Source organism: Halichoerus grypus, chromosome 2, assembly GCF_964656455.1.
Source record: "Halichoerus grypus chromosome 2, mHalGry1.hap1.1, whole genome shotgun sequence".
Classification (NCBI taxonomy): Eukaryota; Metazoa; Chordata; class Mammalia; order Carnivora; family Phocidae; genus Halichoerus; species Halichoerus grypus.
The window spans coordinates 69,730,384-69,753,856 of record NC_135713.1 but is presented as its reverse complement, the minus strand read 5'-3'; the positions used below and the strand labels follow the sequence as shown (position 1 = coordinate 69,753,856).

The 23,473-nt window shown below is 39.3% G+C and overlaps 1 protein-coding gene across 5 annotated transcripts in view; it reads right to left on the bottom strand.

Moving 5' to 3' along the window:
- Nucleotides 1–23,473, bottom strand: part of EFNA5 (ephrin A5) — a 272,249-nt gene that overhangs the window by 25,416 nt on the left and 223,360 nt on the right. For all 5 annotated transcript variants that reach the window (XM_036083155.2, XM_036083160.2, XM_036083167.2 and 2 more), the window contains one exon: nt 22,386–22,678. In XM_036083155.2, coding sequence (XP_035939048.1) covers nt 22,386–22,678 — 293 coding nt within the window. The remainder of the gene's footprint in view (nt 1–22,385; nt 22,679–23,473) is intronic.

Sequence of the window (23,473 nt, the reverse complement as noted above, 5' to 3'; positions counted from 1 at the left end):
GTGGGAGGGAACTTCATTTCACGATGCATAATAATATACCATTTATCTACTATTTCTACCCAGCAGGCACTGTGCCAAGTTTATTAAATTTAATCCTCAGAACAGTTCTGGCAAGGCAGGTATTATTATCCTCATTTAAGAGATGAGGAAACTGAGGCTTTCAGGGATCAGCAGTGAGCCGATGACATACATAGCTGTGTATGGCACAATGGATATGCAAACCCACGTCTTTCTGAGGCCGGAACTGTACAACCTCAGTTTATATTATAAACCATGCTTTTCTTCATGGCTGCCCTACTTCAAATATTTGTTGCATAATTTCCTAGAAACTCTTAAAAGTCCTTCCAAAAAAGTCTGGGAGTAGGTTAAAACTTGGTAGAACTTTGTGTCATCTTAAGCATTTGCAAGAGATTTTAGTAAGAAAACCAAGTGCGGTTTTGCCTGCAGAGACGTGCCCTGCCCACATTTCCTAATCAGGTGCTTGTCAAGGAAAAGCCTTTGATACTGTATTACTGTAACTGATGTACTACTCCTAAGTACCCATATGCACCACTGTAGGAGGAAACACAAAACAAAACATAGTAACCAAATGTTCCCAAAAGAAAACTGGGAAAATTGGCAGCATTCTTGGTACACACTCCCCTGTGACAGGAGAGATTTCTCAGCCTGGCACTGCTGTCTCTGACCTCCTGGCATCTTGTGGGATTTGAGCGGCTCTTGCCTCCTCCACCCCTGGCCCCCCACCATAGTGCCTTAGTCTTGGTCTGGAGGAGAGGTAAATTAGGTGACAACGTTGTGGCACAAGAACCCAAATTAACATGTAAAGTAGAAATTCCTCCTCTCCAAAACCCAACTGAGAGGGCTCCATCTGGGGAAGGGGCCTGCTGAACTCAAAACCACCTGCCTATTTACATATAGACAGAGTCAATGGCCTTTTTGATGCCTCGGGGGGGGGGGGGAGGGGGGAACAGATGCAACAGATTCACTAATTTTTACCTTAAATTCAATAAGGATAGGAGTTCATTAATAAGATACATGAAGGGTGACTTTGTATCTTTCTATCTTTTTCTTTTTCTCTTGCAATGTAGGTATCTGATCCACGAATGTCTACTCAACAGTATATGTAACATTTCCTGCACCATCTATTTCTCAAAAACTCTTCCCCTTTAGTGGACCAAATCCAAAGGATCCCACCCAGCCAGAGAAACAAAGGATTCTGCTCCACTCCGGACAGGTAGACAAGAGTTCAGAGTGATCGTGGTAGAACCTAAGTCAGATCATGTTCCTTCTCTGCTCAAAACCCTCCAACAGCTCCCATCACACTGAAATCCGGGATCAGCCACGACCCCACCTCCCAATCCATCACACACACTTACACACAGTTACAGAGCTCTCTGGGGTTCATCCTGCTCCAGCCATGCAGGCCCCCAACTCTGCTCAGGCGCTCGGTGTTTTTCCGTTCCCTCTACCTGGACAGCCCTTTTGCCAAAGAGACACATGGCTCGAGTCCTCACTTCTTTTAGATCCCTCCTCAAGTGTTAACTATTAGAAAGACCTTCCTGATCTACCTCTGTAACCCCTACCTACTTCTCTATATCATTCTATATTATAATTATACAGATGGATAATCCTTTAATATATTTTTATACTCTTATATGTAAAATAGCAATTTCCCTACCTTTATATTCCCTATGCTCCTATTTTATTTTTCCATCATAGCATTTACCAACTACCTGACATATTTCAAATTTATTTATTTGCTAGTTTATCCCCATCCCCCCCCCCCCCCAGCTCCCCAGCAGAGTGTAGGTTCTATTAAAGCAAGGCTTTTGGCTCTTTTTTTCTCAACTGTACTCACAGAATCCAAAATACATCTGGCCAGCACTCTGGCACTCAATAATATTGTTGAATGAAGGAAAAGAAAGGATAAATGAATGAAAGACAAGGTCACCCCAAGAAAATGCTTGTTTGCTTACTGATCTAGTATAAATGCCCACAAAATCACAAGTTTAGGGGAGAAAAGTAAAATAAAAAAGCCAATAACTGAGTAGGCATGTGAGTTTCCTGCAATGTAAGTAGGTCCTTAAGCTTGCTATAAATGTGAATAAGTGGCTTATTTTTCAAGATAGAGTGGTTTTTTTCCCCCACATTCAATTAAGATGCACTAAAACATATTTGTATAAAGCAAAATGATTTTAAAGTACTTTTGAAAAAGCTTCTACTAATAACCTGGTGGTTGTTTTCAAGGCATTCCTGTGAAGGGTAAAGGCAAATGACAGCAAAATATCAGCAAAGCATTAAGTCCAAGAAGGAGGGCAGGTTTTTTCTGGTGGCCTTTATTTGGAGTAACGCTAAGCAGCAGCAGCCCCGATTAGCCTGAAAATGCATAAGGGGGTAACTCCTGGCCTGGAGACAAATCTCATCACCATCATCTATCATCCGCTAAACACTGAGCACTTTTGCCCCCTTACAACCAACCTGCATGCTGACGTCACGGAATCACAAAACTCAAGGGCGCAAACCCTGGGAACAATCTAGTTCAGTCTCCTTGTTTTACAAGTTTAGAAACCTGAACTTTAGCATTTCAGAGACGCCAAATAACCCATCAAGGTGTATCTTACGGCGGGGGGGGGTGGGGGGTGGGGAAGGATGCTGAACAGGCTGATGCGGCCCAGGGACATTCATCATAAGAAAGTGTTCACTAGGGGCGCCTGGGTGGCTCAGTTGGTTGAGCGACCGCCTTCGGCTCAGGTCATGATCCTGGAGTCCCAGGATCGAGTCCCGCATCGGGCTCCCTGCTCGGCAGGGAGTCTGCTTCTCCCTCTGACCCTCCCCCGTCTCATGTGCTCTCTCTCATTCTCTCTCTCTCAAATAAATAAATAAAATCTTTAAAAAAAAAAAAAAAAGAAAGTGTTCACTAAAACTACCATGGACAGAATTAGGGCAAAGAAATCATCCCCAAAGCTCCTCTTAAATACAAAGAACCAAATTATTAACAATTAAATATTTAACGAATTCATAGTATAGCTAGTTCTGCTAAAATTTATGAAATAGTTTAGTTGAACTTTTCATTGGCTGAACATATTCTTTAGAGAGCATGTAAAATCAATGTGTATAATACATTTATATCCTTTTTATAGAAAAGAGTATAATTTTACTATTTTAAATAACCGTGGAAGATTACAGCTACTGCATCTTTGCCACTGACATCGGGTTGATCATAGTTATGATTTATTTTTTCTCAAATATATGGTCAGAGGTACAGTCTCAATTAAGATATTACTCCTGGAAGAAAATGGGACACACTTTACAACTCTCTGCTTTATGATTCTATTTCCAGAAAGCACAGTGGTGAAAAGTGGGAGCTGTCTGTGATACTAATTTGAAAAACTAATGAAGTTATAGAACTGTTATTTCTCATAAGTAGCTACCAACCCCTATTGTCTGCACAGTATAAAACTGTCTACAACTCCAGTCAAGGCCGGATCTACTGCCACGACATACCCTCAGCAATACACCACACAAATACCCCACAACCGCGCCCCCCGCTGCCGTATTAGCAAGGAAGAGATGCGTAAACTTTTCTTAATTCTCAGGCGCTGAGGATTTCATTGCACTCCCCAAGAAATGTTCTTCCCACTCACCTACAGCTATCTTTTCCAAAATTTCCGACTACTTTTGCCCCTTGCAACCAATTTGGTTCTAAAAAGTATACATAAACTAGATTTTTAGAAATCAAATCATTTAAAAAATGCTCTAGGGTTATTGAAAAGAATTCCACTTCTGTAAATGGAATGATCGCTCTGCAATTTATTTTTTGTAAAATCCTAATTTTCGTATGTCATGCTTGTTTAAAATGACATAGACCTGTTCAGATTTCCTCAAGGGGATAAAATCAACACCAATTATTTCTTTCTACCCCATTTCAGTTGAAAACGTCCTCTAGAATAGAGAGCAGAATTGTAAAAATACTTAGCATTGTCTGCCGTGTCCTCTTCTTTAAATATGCATAGATCAAAAATTCCATAAAGCAGGAATCCTCACTGTCAAAACTTTGGGGGTCTCCACTGGAATCCCCTGGATTCTCAAAGAGGTAGATGGGTCCATCCTTTATCTATCCCCCTTCCTTTCCTTGTGCCATTTTGTTTACAATAAGAAAGAAAAGATACACAGTCCCTGCCTGCAGGACCTTACATTTTTATTTTTTTTCAAGATTTTAATTTTAAGTAATCTCTACACCCAATGTGGGGCTCGAACTCACAACCCTGAGATCAAGGGCTGCACGCTCCACCACCTAAGCCAGCCAGGTGTTTTGTGATCTTACATTTTAGACAGTAAAATCCAAAATTTGAAATTGTCATCATCGTTTTGAAGGAAGAAGCAAGAAGTGTGACAGACAGAAGTTGGAGGCTCTGTATCAATTTTGAAGTAAAGGACCTAGTCCAATGCGCTAAATTCTATATCAAACTTGGGCACAAAGACATTAAAAGCCTCCAAAGGGGCAAATTCACTTAGGGCCTTTTGGCAGTTTGCATACACTTACTGACCTAGAGTACCAGACACAAAGCAGTTAAAAAGCATTTATTGAATACCCACGCCACGTTCACCCTAGGAACTCCATGTATTGGGGTAGGGACTATGTCTCACTTCTTGTTTTTAGATGATCAGTGCAGGAAGCCCCTATATGGCTACGTCCTAGAGTAGCTTCCAAAGATATCAAGGCTTTGGGGACCCTTGGGGCCCAGCAGATAGAACTTAATGATTCAGAGCACTGGGGCGGGGGGGGGGGCACTTTCCACACAGGCCTATGGGGGAGCAGGACTCAGGAGGTTGCACTGGGGACGATGTAGCGAAACAGCCATGTAGGTGGCATGATGCCTTTTATATAAGAGTAAGATGGCGGATGAAGAGATTATGACGTAGTACTGGGAGTGCAAAGCTGCTTCATTATGGGTTGCAAAAACAGGACTAAACAATGTTTAGGACCGACGGTGAAGGCATATTAGGGAGTGCCTCCCTTCCTCTTGCCCCATCTTAGTCACTTTCAGGGTAATTACTTACTTTTCAACAAGGGACTTGAGATAGATTTGAGAATAGGTTTATAAATGGAATTATTTGAATGGGGTAACTAGTTCTTGAAGACAACTAGTGAAATGGTACCTAAAGTGGGATCAAGTTCAATACAATCAATGAAGAACAGAAGAATAGCAGACTCTAAGCAGCACAGGTATACCTCAGGAAAAACAAAACCCACCTAAGCTGCAAACTGAACTTGCATCATACTGGTCTACTTCTTTATCAGATCTGATCAAGTGCTGTCTTCATGTTTTGGATCTACATTTAAAGTAAGACTTCAGGAAAGTGACAAAAGTTATTTTAAAAACTTAAAACAACTTTCACAGGAACAGCCAGAGGAATTGAAGCAGCACAATTCACTACAAACACATGAATCCTGGAAGGAAGGGACAACTAGCCTGTGTTTGTTGCTCACCTCAACAGAGGATTGGATGCAAGGCTATGGGTTCAACTATACAGAAAGCCTCATATGCTAACTACAGAGAAAGGGCTGGATGATGAATGGTATTAAAATAGATTTCACAGGGGCGCCTGGGTGGCTCAGTTGTTAAGCGTCTGCCTTCGGCTCAGGTCATGATCCCAGGGTCCTGGGATGGAGCCCCACATCGGGCTCCCTGCTCAGCAGGAAGCCTGCTTCTCCCTCTCCCACTCCCCCTGCTTGTGTTCCTGCTCTTGCTATCTCTCTCTGTCAAATAAATAAATAAAATCTTAAAAAAAAATAGATTTCACATTTTTCATGATTAGGAGAAGCATATACTTAGTATATTTTAAAGCTGAATGGGATTTTATAAATAATCTAACCACCTTCCACGGAAGCCAGGTCCCTCCAGATGCTCCAATGAAAAAGAGTTTCCTAAGTCTAATAAGTTTGCTGAAGAAAAGAGATCATCTCTCTCTCTCTCTTTGGAGAGTTGCGATGCATGGCATTACATTTAAGGCCCCAAGAAGTCTTGCCTTCCCTTCCAAAGAAGAGGAAAAGAAATAACTTTAACCCAGAATTTCACAAACTTAAACTTGATGTCAGAAATTCTAACATCTTTAATTTCTTGTTCCTTGGGATCTCCAATCTAGCTCAACTCCTTCATTTTACATTGAAGACAGACTCAGTTACCTGACTGATCCCATATCTGACTAGCGCTGGACAGGGCCGGAATGGGACTTAACTCATTCTACTGCCCATTTCTCATATTCTGCTGATGTCAGTGAAAAAAAGCTGTAAATCAGCACATAAGGATATTTCCCATTATTTGTCTGGAGTTTTTGCTTTTTCCATTAAGAGGAAAAAAAGCAATTGAATGTGAAGGAAATCCTAACTGAAAAAGATGAGTCACATTCTTTAATCTGTTGGAACATGGTAAAGTGTGCAAAAGTACTAGACAAAGATATATTTTTACTATACAGCAAACCAGAAATATAAATGTTAACTAGATGCTCTGCCCCTGTTGCACTTAAAGGATTTGCCACATAGATTTTCTACTTGTTTTGAACAATCCCACATATTCTCCACTACTGTTCAACAATGAAATATACCCTTGTTTTGGCCAGTGGTTGTTTTTGCTTATTCAGCATCCATACCTAGCTTCTGGAGGCTAAAAACCAAACCACTACCACAAAAACTTGGAAGAACTACTCTTTCCTTATTTCATGCAGTCTTGGTGGCGTTGTCAATCAAGGGCCTCTTTATTCTTTTCCAAGGATAGCTATCTATGCCAATCAAATTCCTTCTCCCAGGAACTGGAATCCTGAGTACAGGGACACAAGGAAGGGAGAAATGTTAGAGCTGAGAAAGTCGAATGGCTGGGTCTTGACAAGGTAATTCTAATTATCCACTTGTTTCTAGGTTCTGGATCCCCAGCACTGCCTCAGTTACTGTTCATCCTGTGGTCTTCAGTTAAATGCATCAATCTCTTTAGTAGGGAGAAAGTTCCTCTATTTTTGTTTAAGTTAGCGAGAACTGATATATACTGTTTGCAAGTGGAGAACCTTAATGAATGTAGTACCCATCTATGGTGCACTTTGCAAATGGATGAGGCATTACCAAATAGTCATACTTATTATAAGGGTCACACCATTGGTAATGAATTATCCCAGAAAGAGAGAGGACATAAAAATTATAAGTAATATTAAAGTAATGTAAGTGTGATAGGTAAAAATATAGCTGCTAAAATACCTGAATTAAATAGGCATTTTGCTTATTTTATCTATAAACAAGGTGTCAAAATTAATATATATATATATATATGGGTTTGATGATACCAATCTAGGGCTGTGTATTGATTAATCTGTTTCTGAAGGTGGAAAGAATGATACCATCTTGTGTCATTGTATAATTCTATCAGGGAAGTGACAAGCCTCGCTTTTCAGAGATGCCTTGAACTGAAGTGGAGTGTACAGTAAAATACAGATTTCCTCAAATGAATTGCCAAAACCATTAATCTTTATCTAAGGACCCATAATAACAGTTTGTTCTCAGTAGCAGGTGGGGGAGGGAGAGAAAATGTCTTCCAGAAAGCACTTTGGCAGTCAATCTGGTTGATAATAAAACTTGATGAAACATCTGTGATTAATATTAATTCTAATTCTCCCTTTAATGGATAATTGTGAAAAAGATAATTTATCCCATTTCATTTAGACTACAGCTGAGTTTTTCAATTTAGGAAAAGAACATTTTTCCATGTTTCTCAGGTATGAGACTCCACGGGGAAGGAAAACAGGTGCATAAAACCTGCCAATGGCAATGTGATTTTCCAGTTAGCCCTGGAAAATATTCTGTGGGAGTTCGGCTGACCACTGCAGTCTTGGATATGACCCACGGAATGGCTCTCTAAGTGACAGACTGGTATTTCTGTATCTCCACCACTGTAGAACATTCTAAATAAACCACAGTGAACTGACAATATATTTTGATCATATTTGACTCTGCAAAGAGAGAAAAATACCCTTGTGAGTAAATGACAGTAAGCTATTTCTGACCACCAGTGTATTTCAAACTAGTTGATGATAGGAACTATTTTTGACACATGCAAATGTATAATTCAAAGTACCCATAAAAATTTGTCATGGAAGCTACCATTAATTTTGACAGAAACTAGGAAAGTAACTAATTGCCTTTCAAATATCAATATTAAGAATACCATTTATTAAACTAGCACTCTAACTCATTTATAAATGGGAAACGTGAGGTATGGGTTGAAGCCCCCTGCCCAAATTAACACACCTAGTAAATAATGAAGTCAAGACCCAGCTCTCCTCATTCTTGTCCCCTCTGCTTTTTTATACTTACTAATATTTGAAAAGGAAACTATTAAACAATGGTCTTATTTTCTAGGAATCAGGATATATTATATGGTTAAAAACATGACTGCTGTCTAACCCAATCTATAAGTAGTAAAACAGTGATTAAATACACATCACTGTTGACCTTTAATCATAACCGAATCATGGCTCCATTTAGATATACTCCTTTTTTCGTCAGACTCTAACTAAACCCTGGGGAGAAGAAAACATAAACTGTCAAGCACGAAAGGTCACAGACAATAGGCAGCACCCACTTCTTCAATGTACCTTCCAAAACCCTGTGTAATGGAATTAGAATATTACAGGAACTTCTCGCTATTCTTTCCTTTTTCCCCAAGTACACATTTTCTGAACTGTTGGTCCAAAAGAAGTATTTCTTACTGCTTGATATTGTGCCTGTTTCCTATTTTTATGTGGCTTTCTGATTCTTATCCACACTTTCACAGGTTGCCACTTTGCAAAAGGAATTCATTTTATAACAAAAATTTTAAAAATTGTATAAGAAATACAAAAACCCCAAAGGATCACCTGGTTCTTGTTCTCATCAGTGGGGTAAAATTGAATCTTATTTATGAATGAAGCAAGTAAGACAGTTTGTGTAGTGAGGCAGAAGGAAGGATTTGTTATTATGACCATTGTGAATGAGCTGCCTCCCAGGATTTCCGTCTATCTTAGTCTTTATTCTTAGACTAGCTTGATCTCTTTTAACCAGAGCTCCCTGGGTCATAAAAACCCTCACATGACCAAGACTGCCTTTTCTCAGCTGTTGTTCCATTCGTTCAAAGCTTCCAGTATCTACTTCTTTGTGGTCTTCAATTTAGACCCCTTTACTCCCACTTTAAGCCAATGTTCCCAAAGTGTGGTATGATTATCACTGTCAAGAGAAACTGCTGGAGAGCATGTTAAAAATGAAGATTCCCTACTGCAACCTCATAAAAGTTAATGAATCAGACTTTCTGGAAGTGGGTTCCAAGAAGCAACATTTTTACCCCCCTGTCACTAAAATTAGGATGGTGTCTTATGCCCTGAGACCTGAATTTCACCTTGCCCCTCAAGTCAGCATGTCACGTCTTTAATGTCTTCCCCCTGAAGCAATCCTCTCTCTTTTTTACGGATGGTGTCAATCTCATAATTTACTTTATTTCTTTTTGCTGTTATTTTCATGGATATATTTTGCTCACATTCAACTGCGAGCTCCTGGAGGACCAAGAATACATCGAGTACTTCCTATTGTCACTTTAAGGTGTCTGCTACTTTGGCCTGACGGCTAAACACAGCTCAGTAAGTACTGATGGGTTGACTAATGAGAAAACAATATATAATACTGAAGTGTATCCTTCTATAGCCACTGTAGATTTTTCTGTAGCCACAAATTAATGACATATAAGTACCAACAGCCCATGTAGAGTTTAATAAATGGTTTTATATAGCATTTTTTGAATATAAATATTTCAAGAAATAGCTGCAATAAATCTTCTAAAATGGTAAACACATCCTATCAAAAGGTCAGAAATTCTGCTATTTGATTAAATAATCCAGCAAATGTTATTGATGTAGCAATTCTACTTAATAAAAACATCACTAAAGCCTATGCAAAAAAAAAAAAAAAAATTAACTCTGCTCCTATGACAAAGAGGCTGAATAGACACAGAAGGCAATATAGAAACAACAGAAATTCAAGTAAAGGGTATTCATTTCTCTGAGATTAGAATAATTTCTCCTTAATACTGGTCCTTTTTATGCAGTAAGCTTCCGAACATTATTTGTCATATATGAAAAAGAGCTAGAAGCATGAACATTGGAGTCAGAACGTCTTTTCTCCACTCCGGGCTCCACCACCCATGAGCAGCGTGGTTTCAGACAAGCTATTTGACCTGTCTGTGCCTCAGTTTCCTCATTGGTACGATGAGAACAGTAACAGTGCCTAACACAGAGCCGTGATAACGTATGGATGACACGGTGCCCGTAAACGTGCGGAATGGGTAAGTGCAGGCCCCCGGCCAGCTCCGATTCTATAACCAGCCAGCATCTAGCCCTGAGGTAAATTACTTCAGCGTATTTCTAGGATAAGGCCCAAATGAGTTTCCCCTTCAAAAACATACTACACCCTATTGCCTTCTAGGTAAGTGCTAAATTCCTCAGAACAGAATTAACAGCCCTCCCTAATCTGGCCCAATCTACCTACCCACTGTTATTTTTCAAAACCTTTCCATTCCAGTCAGACCTGTCTTTTCATTGATTCCCAGAGTCTGGCTGTTCTGATTTCCTTATCAGGAGAGGGGAGGCGGCAGAGGAGGAAGTCCATGGGAATGCTGTGAAGCTGGTTCTCTGGGGGGCTGCTGGGGGGTCTCCCCAACTCTGGAATCGTGCTCCTGAGCCAGTGCCAACCCCCCTCCCCCTCCCCCAGGTAAACTCCCGCGGCTGCACGTGGCTGCGGCAGTTCCTCACCTTTGTTCTAGAGATGCTATAAATTCTCCAAGGGACCCTTCTCCTCGTGGAATCTCTACTCCTTTTCCTCGAATTTGCAAAAATGTGTTAAAAACCCCAAGTCTGTGAAAACGGTGGATTTTAAATAACAACAACACTACAACTAGGAATAGTAATGGAAACACTCACTAATTTGCTGCCATGCTGCTTACAAACAAGGTAAAACAATCCCGAACATTTCATATTAACGGGGCTGAGATGTGGAAACAGCTGGTCACAAGGCTTGCCTCCATTGGGCTATTGATTCTGTTAATCAGATTTAAAGCTCTGAAAAATGACTCAGGGTACCAAAGAGACATACACTTTCAATAGTCCTGCTAATCATTAAATGTTTTCATCACAATTGAAATAGGGAGAGTGAATGACACATTTTACTCTGTTTTCATGTTCTGACCCCACAAGCCACTCAGTAGTGCTCTCCTGTGTGAAGCTCAGGGTAAACGGACATGGAACATCCCTCTACAGGTACACGAGCCATTTTTAGAACTGGGTTTGCCTTAAGTTCCAGGGTGTAGGTAGGACTTATACAAAGACTTGCCAAGAGTGCTTGAAATTGGTCTCATTTTAACTTCTTTCATTTATTTACTTTTTAAGATTTATTTATTTATTTGAGAGAGAGAGAGCATGCGTGCGTGCGAGCAGGGCGAGGGGCAGAGAGGGAGAATCTTCAAGCAAGCTCCCTGCTGAGCATGGAGCCTGACTGAGGGCTCCGTCCGTCTCAGGACCCATGAGATCATGACCTGAGCCAAAACCGGGAGTCAGAAGCCCAACCAACTGAGCCACCCAGGCTCCCCTCATTTTAACTTCTTTAAAAATATTTATCATGGGGGCACCTGGGTGGCTCAGTCAGTTGAGTGTCTGCCTTCGGCTCAGGTCATGATCCCAGGGTCCTGGGATCGAGTCCCACATCAGGCTCCCTGCTCAGCTGGGAGTCTGCTTCTCCCTCTCCTCCTTGCTCATGCTCTCTCTCAAATAAATAAATAAATAAATCTTTAGAAAATAAATAAAATATTTATTATGAATTAAGTGAATAAAGGGCTTAGACTTGGAGTCAAAGTATGAGGGTCCGAATCCTGACTCCACTACTAAGGACATAATCTCAGGCAAGTTACTGGACCTCCCTCAGCCTGTTTTCCCATCTATACAATGGGGATGATAATAGTACCTACCTCACAGATGATGAGTCAACCAGTGAAAAGTATAGTGCTTGGCACATAGTAAAATTGCAATAAATGCTAAATCACTGTAATTAGGGTTATCAGAACTCATACCTATCAGCCAAGGTACGAGTAAGCCTTTAGCAAAAGGCTGCTTTTACAATAATAACTGCTCTGAATGAAATTTCATTTAAATCATTGAAGTATTCATTATATGGTCTCAAAACTGACTGAACTTCCTGATGTATAAGCAAGACCTTTAAGCAATCTCTTAAAAGTAAAAAACAAAAAACTGCCTATTCATATTTTTGGTTTTTATTTTACTCTTCTTGTTTAAATTTGTTTCTTAAGAATTAGGTCTAAAATAAAGCAAGAAGTTCGACATTTCAGGTTGAGGACCCACTGAAACTGTTAAAGCAAAACATACAGGAAATTGCATGGATTCGGATTTAGCCAGAGCCTGTGATAATGTAGTTAAGGAGAAAATTAACCTGAACAAATTTTTGTAAAAAAAAAAATTAGAAAAAGCAAATTCACATTAGAAACCAGATAGTAGAGCTAATAAAAACTGGTCAAGTTTAAATTAAAAACAAAGTATATTCTCTATTAATGACTCAGAGACATTATTTGGTTTTAAGGATTTGGGGTGTAAAAAAGGGAGTGCTAACTATAAACTAAAACTCAGCTAACATTAATGTAGATCAAACTAGCTGGAAATACTGTACCTCTCTGAAAAGAGTAAAACAAAAAGACATTATCATTTCAATTTCTAACAATAATAGACTGGCTGGCTATTCTCCAATGTGTGATATTTCACTTCTGGGGCTCAGAATGAATTAATATTTTTTAAAGCTTTAAATTTTAAAACCAAACCTGGATATACCACATATATTAAAGTTCTGTTCCTAATGTGAATTTTCTACAAACTGCCTAAAAATGGTCAATGGTAAAGGAAGCCTGTTGCCGAAGTCCACACATTTCCCCTATTAAACAGAGGTAAGCCATAACCCCAAGAAACCGTATTTCAAGCCCACAGGTTACTCATGAACTAAAATAATGAATGATAATGCCTCGTTCCCTGCATTAATATTAAAGAAAAGAGAAAATAGAAAACTTTATAGCCACTATCAGCTCTCTGAACCATAAATCTCAAGTTTTGAGAATTGCTTCCCAAAAGGGTAGGGAGCAGGGATGAGCTGTGAGAGCACTTTGGAGCCTAGAGATATTTTTTAGCAAGCCAGCAAAGCACTGACACAAATTTCTACATATCTCTGGCTGTGAAAAGTCTCATTTGTGGTGATTTATATTTGCTCATAAAGAACTCTGTAGATAATATAAGCCTGCTGTGATGCTGTATGACAACTTTCAAACCAAGAGTTACACGACCATTCTGTTAAAATAGAGCAAGAATAGATGAGTGGGGAAATCTGTAGAAATAGTATGTCTTCTGATGAAAGCCCAGAATCTGCTCCTCCAGCATGCACAATGTTGAGAGACTCACCTTTCACTCTGTGTGTGTGTCTCCTGGAGAACATTTCGGTTGTCCATACAAGAAAGTAGTATTATTTTTTTTTTTTTGCAAAGATTGACTAAGTGCGTTTGGTGTGTGCATGCTTGTGTAATTTACAACAAACAACACTTAGACAGCATCACACTGGAGTTCAGTTGCCTTAATAAGTTACTAAGGGAAACATGGAGAATAGCATGCTGACAACCCGAAGTCAATGAAGTATAAACACTGTTATTCCAAGTGTCACTGGCGTGTTATTTCCATTTCTCCTGGCATCTGCTCTATGTAACACTGCACATACACGCAATGCAGCAGCTCATTAAACTGTTTTCAGTTAACTCTGCAACCAAATTAGTACATTACATGTTTATAAGGCTGAGAATTACTGCTTCCCTGTGAAATTACACAATTAATCAGGTGCGTTATTTCTCTGGGAGATGTGGCCACTTTTGACATTTAGGGATTAAAAAAACCCAAAAAAACAAAAAACCCAGTCCTTCCATTTGTTCCACTTCGGCATTTAGTCTCAGTGCGGTAAAAGGAAGCAAAAGGTGGCATAATTCCTTCCTCCCCCTTAGGAGGTCAGAACTCTACATGTTCCCTCAGTCTCATAATAGCATTTTAAATTCTTAAAAGGAGCCCAAATAAAAATTATTGTTTTTGAACTTCTTATCTGAGTGTCACAGCCTTTGAAAACTTCAAACAATGCAAAGAGTACTTATGAGTCTTTAGTTTCTTATGGCTTATACCATGAATTTCCATCAAGCCCCAATTATTCAACAGCTTTTAAGCTCCCTTTGCGAACTTTAAGGCGGCTCCCAAAGTCAAAACCTATTAAGCAGGGATGTTTGTTCCAGTTTCCTTTTTCACAGACCTGGCATTCATTTTTCTGATTCTTTTTAACAGGACCTCATCCTTTAGACAAGTCATTTACCAGGGCATGCATTTCTTTTTTAAAAATTCTCCCCACCTGACCAAATAATACTGCCAACTTTTAAAAAATAATAAATTGTTTTAAAATACCCTAAGTTCCTATTAATGCCTCCTCCACCTTTGGTTCTGCTCAGACTATCTGAAACACGGGTCAAGCATCCACACTCCAAGCATGCCTGAGCTGATGCCAAGCATTCTTCATCAGAAGGTTAACAGGGCGTCTGGCAATAAACAACCATTTTCGTAAGAGAAACTTACAATTAACATAGAAAAATATCCTGAAGTCTCAAAATATCCTCTTTTACGTTCTTTATTTAACCTTCATTTAAGAGCCCTTGAAATTCATTCACGCTTTCCTAAAATACGGCTAGGGACAACGTGAAACAGACACAATTCTCTAAACTCATTCTTTAAATGAAAAGGTGCATTCTTGCAGGTTCGCTAAAGACTACTGAGGTACACAAAGGAAATAGAACAACTTTTCAGACAGAAATCTGATGTAATCTAGACAAACTTCCAGTGTCCAAGTGGAGAAAAACTGTTCCATTGGATGTTCAAAATAAAGCAAAACTTAAAAAAAAAAAAAACAACTAAATAGGTTTGAGTGACTACAATATACTCTGCACCTGAGCAATTACTCTTTGATGTTTGTGCCATATGCATTCTTTTGCACTTTAGCAAAGATTAAAATGTGTCAGTTTCTTCACACTGCCCTTAAACTCCTTTCTCTAGTAATATAAATATGCCTTGATGAATACTATGTTCTGAGTCTACATATTTAAGAAATTATAGGAGATGAACTAGTATTCGAGCACAGTCCTTCTGGAAATTCCAGTTCTAAACCCCTTGAATCTCAGCTGAAGTATATGCTAGGGCATTTAATGTAAACTAAGACGCCAGCAATCAAAAACATTTTTCAATAATAAAAGCAAAATGTGTGCGTGTGTGTGCGTGCACACGCACACATGCACACTGGAGCAAATATTTAGTTGTTCATTTTATGAAAGAACATGGTACTCATAGGTCACCTCCCCTACAAGCGTAAAAGATTAAGATGGAAAAGATTACCTCCTGCTTTGATAAATGTGCTGTTTTGACACTCTTCTATTTCAATAAGAACAATTCAGAAAAAAGGCGGATTGGTGTGAACTGACAGGACCAAAATAATTCTTAATGTACATTACTAAGGTAAGCTGCTGAAAAACTGGACATCCAAAGAGGAATGAAGACTTCCTTAGGCAGATGTAATCCTAGCATAACATTCCTTCAGAATATAGGGCACATACTTAAAATGTGAATCTTCACTAGGCATTTATGAAATTTTTTCTAAAGTATCAACAAGGGCTATTCAAGGTGCCGTAACTTTTCAAAGGACACACAAAAGTTTTTGTTGTTGTTATTAAGATTTTATTTACTTATTTGAGAGAGAGCATGAGAGAGAGAGAGAGAGAGAATGAGCAGGCAGAGCGGGAGGGACTCAGGGCTTGATCCCAGAACCCTGAGATCATGACCTGAGCCAAAGGCAGACTGACTCTTAACTGACTGAGCCACCCAGGCACCCCTCAAAGGACACCCAAGTTTTTGGACGTGAATTGCTGAAGTCATCTTTTTGGTGGTCCAACTGGTCCTTTAGAAATATTTATTTGAGGCTTGGGAATAAGAAAGATTGTGATAATAAACTATTATTATACACCCATTTTATAGATGAAGAAAGTGAGGCTCAGTGAGGTTCAGTTTCCCACAGTCACATGGCTATTAAGAGTAGAGGGAGATTCGAGGGCGAGGCTGCATTCACCAGAGTCTGTGCCTTTTTTCTTTTAAAACCATATTCCACTCTCCCTTTTGATGTAGCGTATCCTCATTATATGATCAAAAAACATTAATAAGAAACCAGGGAATTGCAGTGGTGGGTACAGTAAAACCCAGGGCTTCCAATTTATCTGCTTTTCTTAAACATCAGCATATAAGGAAAAAAATTTAATTGCTTTTTTGCCCTTGGTTTACTATTACGGCATTTATTTGTTCAACAAATATTTATTGAACACCTATTCTAGATGCTATTTTCTATTATTTTTCCATGAAAATATACCATTCTAAATTAATATTATGGTTAAGCAGATTCTCCACATTATTATGGAGAGCTTGCCTGATTTTAGAAACACTTCTGTGAGAAACTATACTCTCAGTTCCAAACAACCCACCTGCAAATAAGCTTTTGGAACATAATCAGTTGGCAAGTGAGGGACTTTCTTTATGCTTGTATTCTCTGGGTTTACTGAATATTCTTATATCTCTTAAAAGGATAGTCAATAACTGTATTGTACAATCAATGATTTTTGAAGCAGATCCTGATCATTTCAGCAAGATATCTCTTTAGAAGTTAGGTTACTTATTTTGTCAGTTTTAAAAATTGTGTAGTGCATATGAAAAATGCCTCATAGCTTAAGACTGTAAACTTTTAATTAAAGCACATAAAGCAGAGAATTAGCAGTTAACCACACACATTTGAATAGTTATATACTATGGATTTAAGAATGATGTCCATAGTAACATAGACTGTCCTCATGATTTTAATTTTGAAAAATATGTATTTCAAAAAGACTGGAGCAGAAGTCTTCAGCTCCCTGATTGTCTTTTCATTGATGTTTTCAGGATTCTAACTTCAAAGAAATGGACATTTTTTTCGGCTCTATACTTCTATAACCATATCAACAGGAAGGATTAATACTAAAACAACATGTGTACACAACTTTACTTGCCAGTGAGCTTAGGAAGAGTGTGTTCCCTAATAATCTCTCAGAAACTCCTGGATTCCTTCTGGATGCTCTGACTATAAACTTTTACTGACTACCTTCTTTTGAAGAAACTTAGATGTTTCTAACTTAGAAGATTTCTCTACCTTTTTGGCATCATTTTCAGAAAATGACATTTGTCTTCTTGACTGTAGGTCTCTCATTCCTAAATCAAGTGTGCAATCATGATTCAGTCTAGAGGTTGAATATTCACCGGATTTAAGAATTTCTGTGACCCAAATTCTGGGTCAGAAAGGTTATCGTATTAAAAGGGTCACCCATCTGGGAAGATACAGTTGAAATATCGCTTGGAGATGGAGGAGTATTCTTTGGAGAGCTGAAATTGCATACATGTGTTTAAAATCTATCTTGCTACTATCTGAGTTGGGGTTTCCGGCAGAGTTTATAAAGTAATATTCTCTAAACAGCAGTGCTCATTGTTTTTAACCTTCTGGTAAAAAAAAAAAAAAATACAAAATAAGGTATGTTTTTCCTTTTTAAGCACAGGAGCCATAGGACTTTATCTCTTCAATTCCTGTGAGTTGTTTACTCACTTAATTTCCTCTCAGATCCGCCACTTCTTGATCTGTGTGAACTTGTCTCTGGTTACCTAACTGTGCCTCTGTTTCTTCCCCTACACAGTGGGTCATCAGGACAGAACCTCCTCCGCACGCTGCTTTGAGAATTGTAGGGGTTTAGAGCAGTGCTTGGAATCGAGTGCTATGGAAACACCAGGGACCTTCACTTACTGAACATCTACTATGTGCCAAACAATGTATTACAGGACATAGAGCAGGTGGGGCACAAGCAAACAAGCGTAAATACAGTGTCGGGGTGATGAGCGCTTGAGAGATAATAAAGCAGGGTAAGAACGTAGAGGATTACGGAGATGTTATCTTTATATAGGGAGATCAGAATGCCTCTCCAATAAAGACGTTTCTTTAGAGCCGACATAAGGAAAGTGAGAGCAAGGGAAGTAGATGCCTGGAGCAAGGAGAGCCCCAGGCAGAGAGAAGATAAAGTGCCAAGGCCCTCCTGTGGAGTTTGGGGGTGGGCACTAGCCAGGAAGGAGGAACAGGAAGGAGGGCTGGTGGGGGGGGGGGGCTGGAGTGGAGACAATAAGGCGAGTGAGAGGACAAGAAGTACAAGAGGCCAGGGTGGGGAACGCAAGGGTCCCGCCTCAGAGGACCTTGTTGGCCAGGTTAGAGACTCAGGATCTTGTCTTACTCAGACAGGAAGCCACTGGAGGGCTCTGACAGGGCAGTGACAGGAGTGGGGGAAATAGGAGCCTGCTGCACTAGTCAAGACCACGGATGACGGGGACTTGGATAGGTTGCTGGGGTAGACCAAGTTTAGTAACGTTAAGATGCCTCTCCACTCTGCATTCGCCCTCAACATATCCCTTTAACTGGCATTTACGGACCACCTTCTAAGTAAGGCGTTGGGCTGAGACACTTTATGGATGTTATTTCTTACCCTGGTGTGCAGACCTTTAGATAAGATATAGTAAGATTAGGATATTAAGGCTCCAAGAAATGTTAAAAACCATCTACTGCAACTACGTCATTTTACAGCTGTGGAATTAGAAATCCAGAGAGATGAAATGATTTACCCAAGATCATACAGTTAGTGAGGCCAAGAGAAGGGCCCAGGCCACAGTTTTCCTTCTTTTACAAAAGAGGATTTTCAAAATTAGTGTTTTACTGACTTATAAAAATAACTGAAAGTGCCTTAAGTTATTTCCCTTCGCCTCTTCTGATTTAAAAATAACAGCAGCAAAACTTCTTTCAAACTTGTTCTCATTAGGTTAATATTTATGAGAATCATTTCTAAAATGAGTACTTCTAAAGTTTCTAAAATAACTCTTTGCCTTAGGAAGTCTATATAAATGACTATTGCCATAATCTATTGACTGGCAGTTCTGCAAATCTATCACTGATAGAAATACCACCGACTTTCTGTAATTACTTTAGTATGCCAATCTCTTACCAAAGTAACTTCTGTAGATTAAAAACAGTATTTGTCATATTCAAGAATGGGCTCGGTCTACCTTAGCAGTATCAGCGATTATAACAACTTAATATATTGCCCGTTCCCAAGGAAAGGAGGACATTGCACAGAGTCCGTCTTGGGGACAAATAAAGGATCTAGAACAGTGAAGGACATTTTATTTTGAAAGTAAACAGGAAATTTCACATATTTCCAACTACTCTGTTTTCTTAATTTTGTATAACTCAAACATATTAAGAAGGAAATAAATGTTACTGAGGATAAAGCAGAACTTGATAAGAACGTTCTAAATTGTGTCCTCCCTGAGTAAGTGATGAGTGGATTTTCTGATAATGAAATCCTCCTCTCTTTCCCCAAGGCCAAGTGTGTATTTGAATTTGGGTTCTCACCACTATACTCAACCCTTCCTCTAGCACCCTAAAGCAGGTCCGCCAAAGGGCTACAGCTTTCTTTTTTCTCTTGGAAGACTTGTTAGAGATTTTAAGCCCTCGAGGATCTGAAACGATCTAAGAACATTTTATAAAATTGACCGGTGGGCGACTAGTCAGGCTTGTTCCCTAGATCGGCAACAGAGCTTCTTGTAAGGTAATAAGTGTGAAAAGAGCCATTTCCCAATCATCTTGTTCATTCCATGCATATTAGGAGAGAGGAAAATTCAACTGAGGGCCAATTCTCCCCTAAGAATCCTTTAGTTTAATTATGACCACAGTATATTAAACGTCTGTAGGACATCCACGTTAGCTCTGCCACTCTTGCTCTCAGCAGTGAAAGGAAAAGAGAAAACCCTTTCCCTACTAAAGACAGGGAAGGATGCTCTTGTGGTTCTAAAACATGGTTGAAAATTCAATTTAACTGACTATGAGGCCACTGTGCTTCTTATAAATGAACATCTCTTTGCCGCTAATTTTGTGCTATTTTACCTTTCATTAAAAAAAGTAATTCAGGTTAAACTCAGCTGAACAGCAAAAAGCTCTTGATATTTTGAAGCATTTTGGAACAATTACTTTGACAGGAGCCCTTGACAGTTAAATGACTCTGTTAAATGAATGTTATAGAAGACACATAATGATTTTTAGTGAAATATTGAATTTAACCACAAATGAGGAAAAAACCAGTCATAAGCACTATGGGTATATTTGAATAATAACATCTTGCTTGTGAACCTCAATGGATTCTATAATTTCTAATAATCATGCAATCAACTAGTTAGCTGGTATGTTTCCTATCTCAGTGCTCTCAATTCAGTTTTGGTTTTTGCTTTTGTTGTGTTTTAATCTGAGAAATCAATATGTAAATTGTGAAACTGGCAATGATTTCCTCTTACATCAGTAGGATATTTTAGAATTAGGCAATTAATGAACGCCGTCCCGCCACTAACGTCTCCCTCTTTCCTTTTTCCCATTTGCTGAATGAGATTCTTTCACAGAGTAAAAAATCAGGAAAAGGCAGAAGCCTGCTGCCTGAGAACATGTGAAGTCAATGTAGGTCAGTGTTTCCTCCATCCGTGGGACTCAATATTCCTTTTCTTATTTTATGGATTGAATGTGAGATAGTATCAAGACTCTTACGTGTTTTCTCATGACTAATGACTAAAATATGTACTGAGATAATAAAACTGGTACTGTTCAATTTCCTTTTTAAATTCAATCTCAATATAAGTGGGAGTGCCCGTGTGATAGTGAAATCTGGCTTAATATAAAATTCTGTTTTCTGGAGAAGAGGAGCTAGATATCCTTGTAGACTTAAAAAAAAAAAAAAAGTGGGTTAGGAGTCTGTGGGGACATTCAGGGTGAAGAAACGAATCAGAAAAACAGGAATGTTCTTTATCTTGCTTGTCTGGCAAGGAGGGCTGAAAAGTCAATGCTAAGCATACTGGGTGGTATTGCTTGGATCTCTCCCCACTGTGTGCAGCCACACTTCCTGATTCTTTCAAGGAGTTGAGGTACGTGTACCCTTGTACCCACTGCTCCCTGCATTTACCTTCCTTCAGCAACCGCCTATTTATTTGCCTCTCCTCCCCACCAGATGGTCACTCCCTGAGGACAGGAATGTCTTTTGATCTTGCGCCCCCCCAACATTTCTGAGCCATGAAAAGTTCAAAAAATGTACTTCTGAGCAAAAAATGTTTAGCTCCTTCAGCTGATAGTGAAAATACTTGGAAAAGGCCAGATAGTTTAAATATTTGATACTAGCGAAGGAAAAGTCCAGATATACAGCAAGCTGCCTAGATTAAATGTTACCTGTAACCATCCTAACTCAAAGAGTGGTCCATAGACCAGCAGCATCAGCCGTCGCATGGGAGCTTTATAAGCATGGAACCTCAGGCCCCACAGCAGACCACCTGAATCAGATCTGCATTATAACGAGATCCCCAAGTGACTTAGGAACAGTAAAGTTTGAGAAGCATTTACCCAGATTATATGACTAGTAGGATGCCCGAAGCAGTGGTGTACGTCACGGACGGAAAACAAGGCCACGGCAATATGATTAATGCACAGGTCAGCTGAGAAAGTTTTAGAGCTCTCTCAGGACAGAGTCACAGGTGGGAAACTCACTTATACCAGTTCCTTTGGAACCCTTTCTAGATATTTCTTCATGCTCTTGCCTGTTTAAAGACACAGCTGCTCTTAATAATTGTCTCTTCTCCTTGATGCAAAGAGAGTATTTATCGTCAGCATGCTGACATTTGCAGTTTTGGCTTTCTCCACTACAAGTGTGGATGATTGAAAGGATATTGCTGACACCTGAATAAGAAATCCAATGACTCCAAGCTATGTAAATTTAATTATTTCCTTTAATTTTTTTTTTTTTTTTCAGGAATCTCTTTTTCTTTTCCTCAGCTTTGGAGAAGTCCTAGCAATTTTCATTTGAAAGAAATACAAGTCAGCAGTGGTTCACTGAACAGGCTGACACGCAATTTCATAGGGGGAGAGGAGCTGTGTCTTTAATCTAATTTGTGCTCTCAATTCCCAGCCAATGTATCTGGGGATCTTGATGTATGCATTTACAAGGAGACATCTGTAATGCAGAGTCCAGCTCTCTGCAATTCTCTGAAACATGGGTAAAAAATTAGTCTGGGCGCTTGCAGCTGCCCCACAACACAATAAATCTCTGTATACTCACAGATGTAGAAATATTCCCGGCCGGGCCTGAATTCAAATCCCAGAGAAAAGGGTGTGAAGAGCTGGAATTTCTCAGAGAACTTGAGCGGTCCATTTGGAGAGTGGGGCCGGTTACATTCCCATCTCTTGAACCCTTTGGAAGTATGGTCGCAGGCACTGTACCCATCGAAGTTCACCATGTACAGGACGTAACGCTCAGTCTTGTCTTCTGGGACCGAGTCCTCATAGTGAGGGCAGAAGACATCCAGGTAGTCGTTGATACACACGTCAATGTGGTAGTCCCCTCTCTGGAATCTGTGGGAAGAAGAAGAAAAAGATGAGACTATTCATACAGAAAAGACTTCCTGCTCGGAGTCATCAGTGGTGGAATAATTTTAATAACGCTGGTGCTAACAGATTTATTATGATAAGTTTTTATTGCATCCCATTAGGATGTAGGATATGTGACTGTTCCAAATCTCAGCAACAAGAGTTTTACAGAAGAATTCATTTACATTGTTTTCAAAACACCCTAAATATGGAACTCCTCGCATTCATTTTCAGTCGGGAAGAGACTGACTTGCTGTGTTCCTTTCATTCTTAAAATCACATATATTGAAGCAAAGTTTTGATATTTCGAAACAGCGTTTCATTTAATGAGTGTTTCTGAATAAATGAATAAGTCATTTAAAGAACAAATGAATGACTGAATTGTTTTTGCTATAATTGAGACCATTCTCAATTTCCTATGCAAATATAGAGAAGCAGAGTCATAAAATTGAGAGAATTAGGATCGTAAAATTTAAAGGTTGGAAAGAAAATTCCTAGAACACTTCCACATTAGAGAAAAATAAAAACCTAAGGCACAATGATAGAGCAGTGAGTGACTGAGCTAGATCTGGAGCGGTGACTTTGGGTCCTAGTCAGCCATTTCCCTTAGTGAATCTGCTTATGTCACAGATGCATTTCAGCTGATCTCTTTTGAGGCCCCATCCTTTTCTATATTAAGAAAATTAAAACCAGCTAAATCAAATGAGCTCCTCCCCCCATTTCTTTGTGTTCTAGGGCCGGACTAAAGAGTAGTGAAGGTAACAAGCCAGACAAACACAG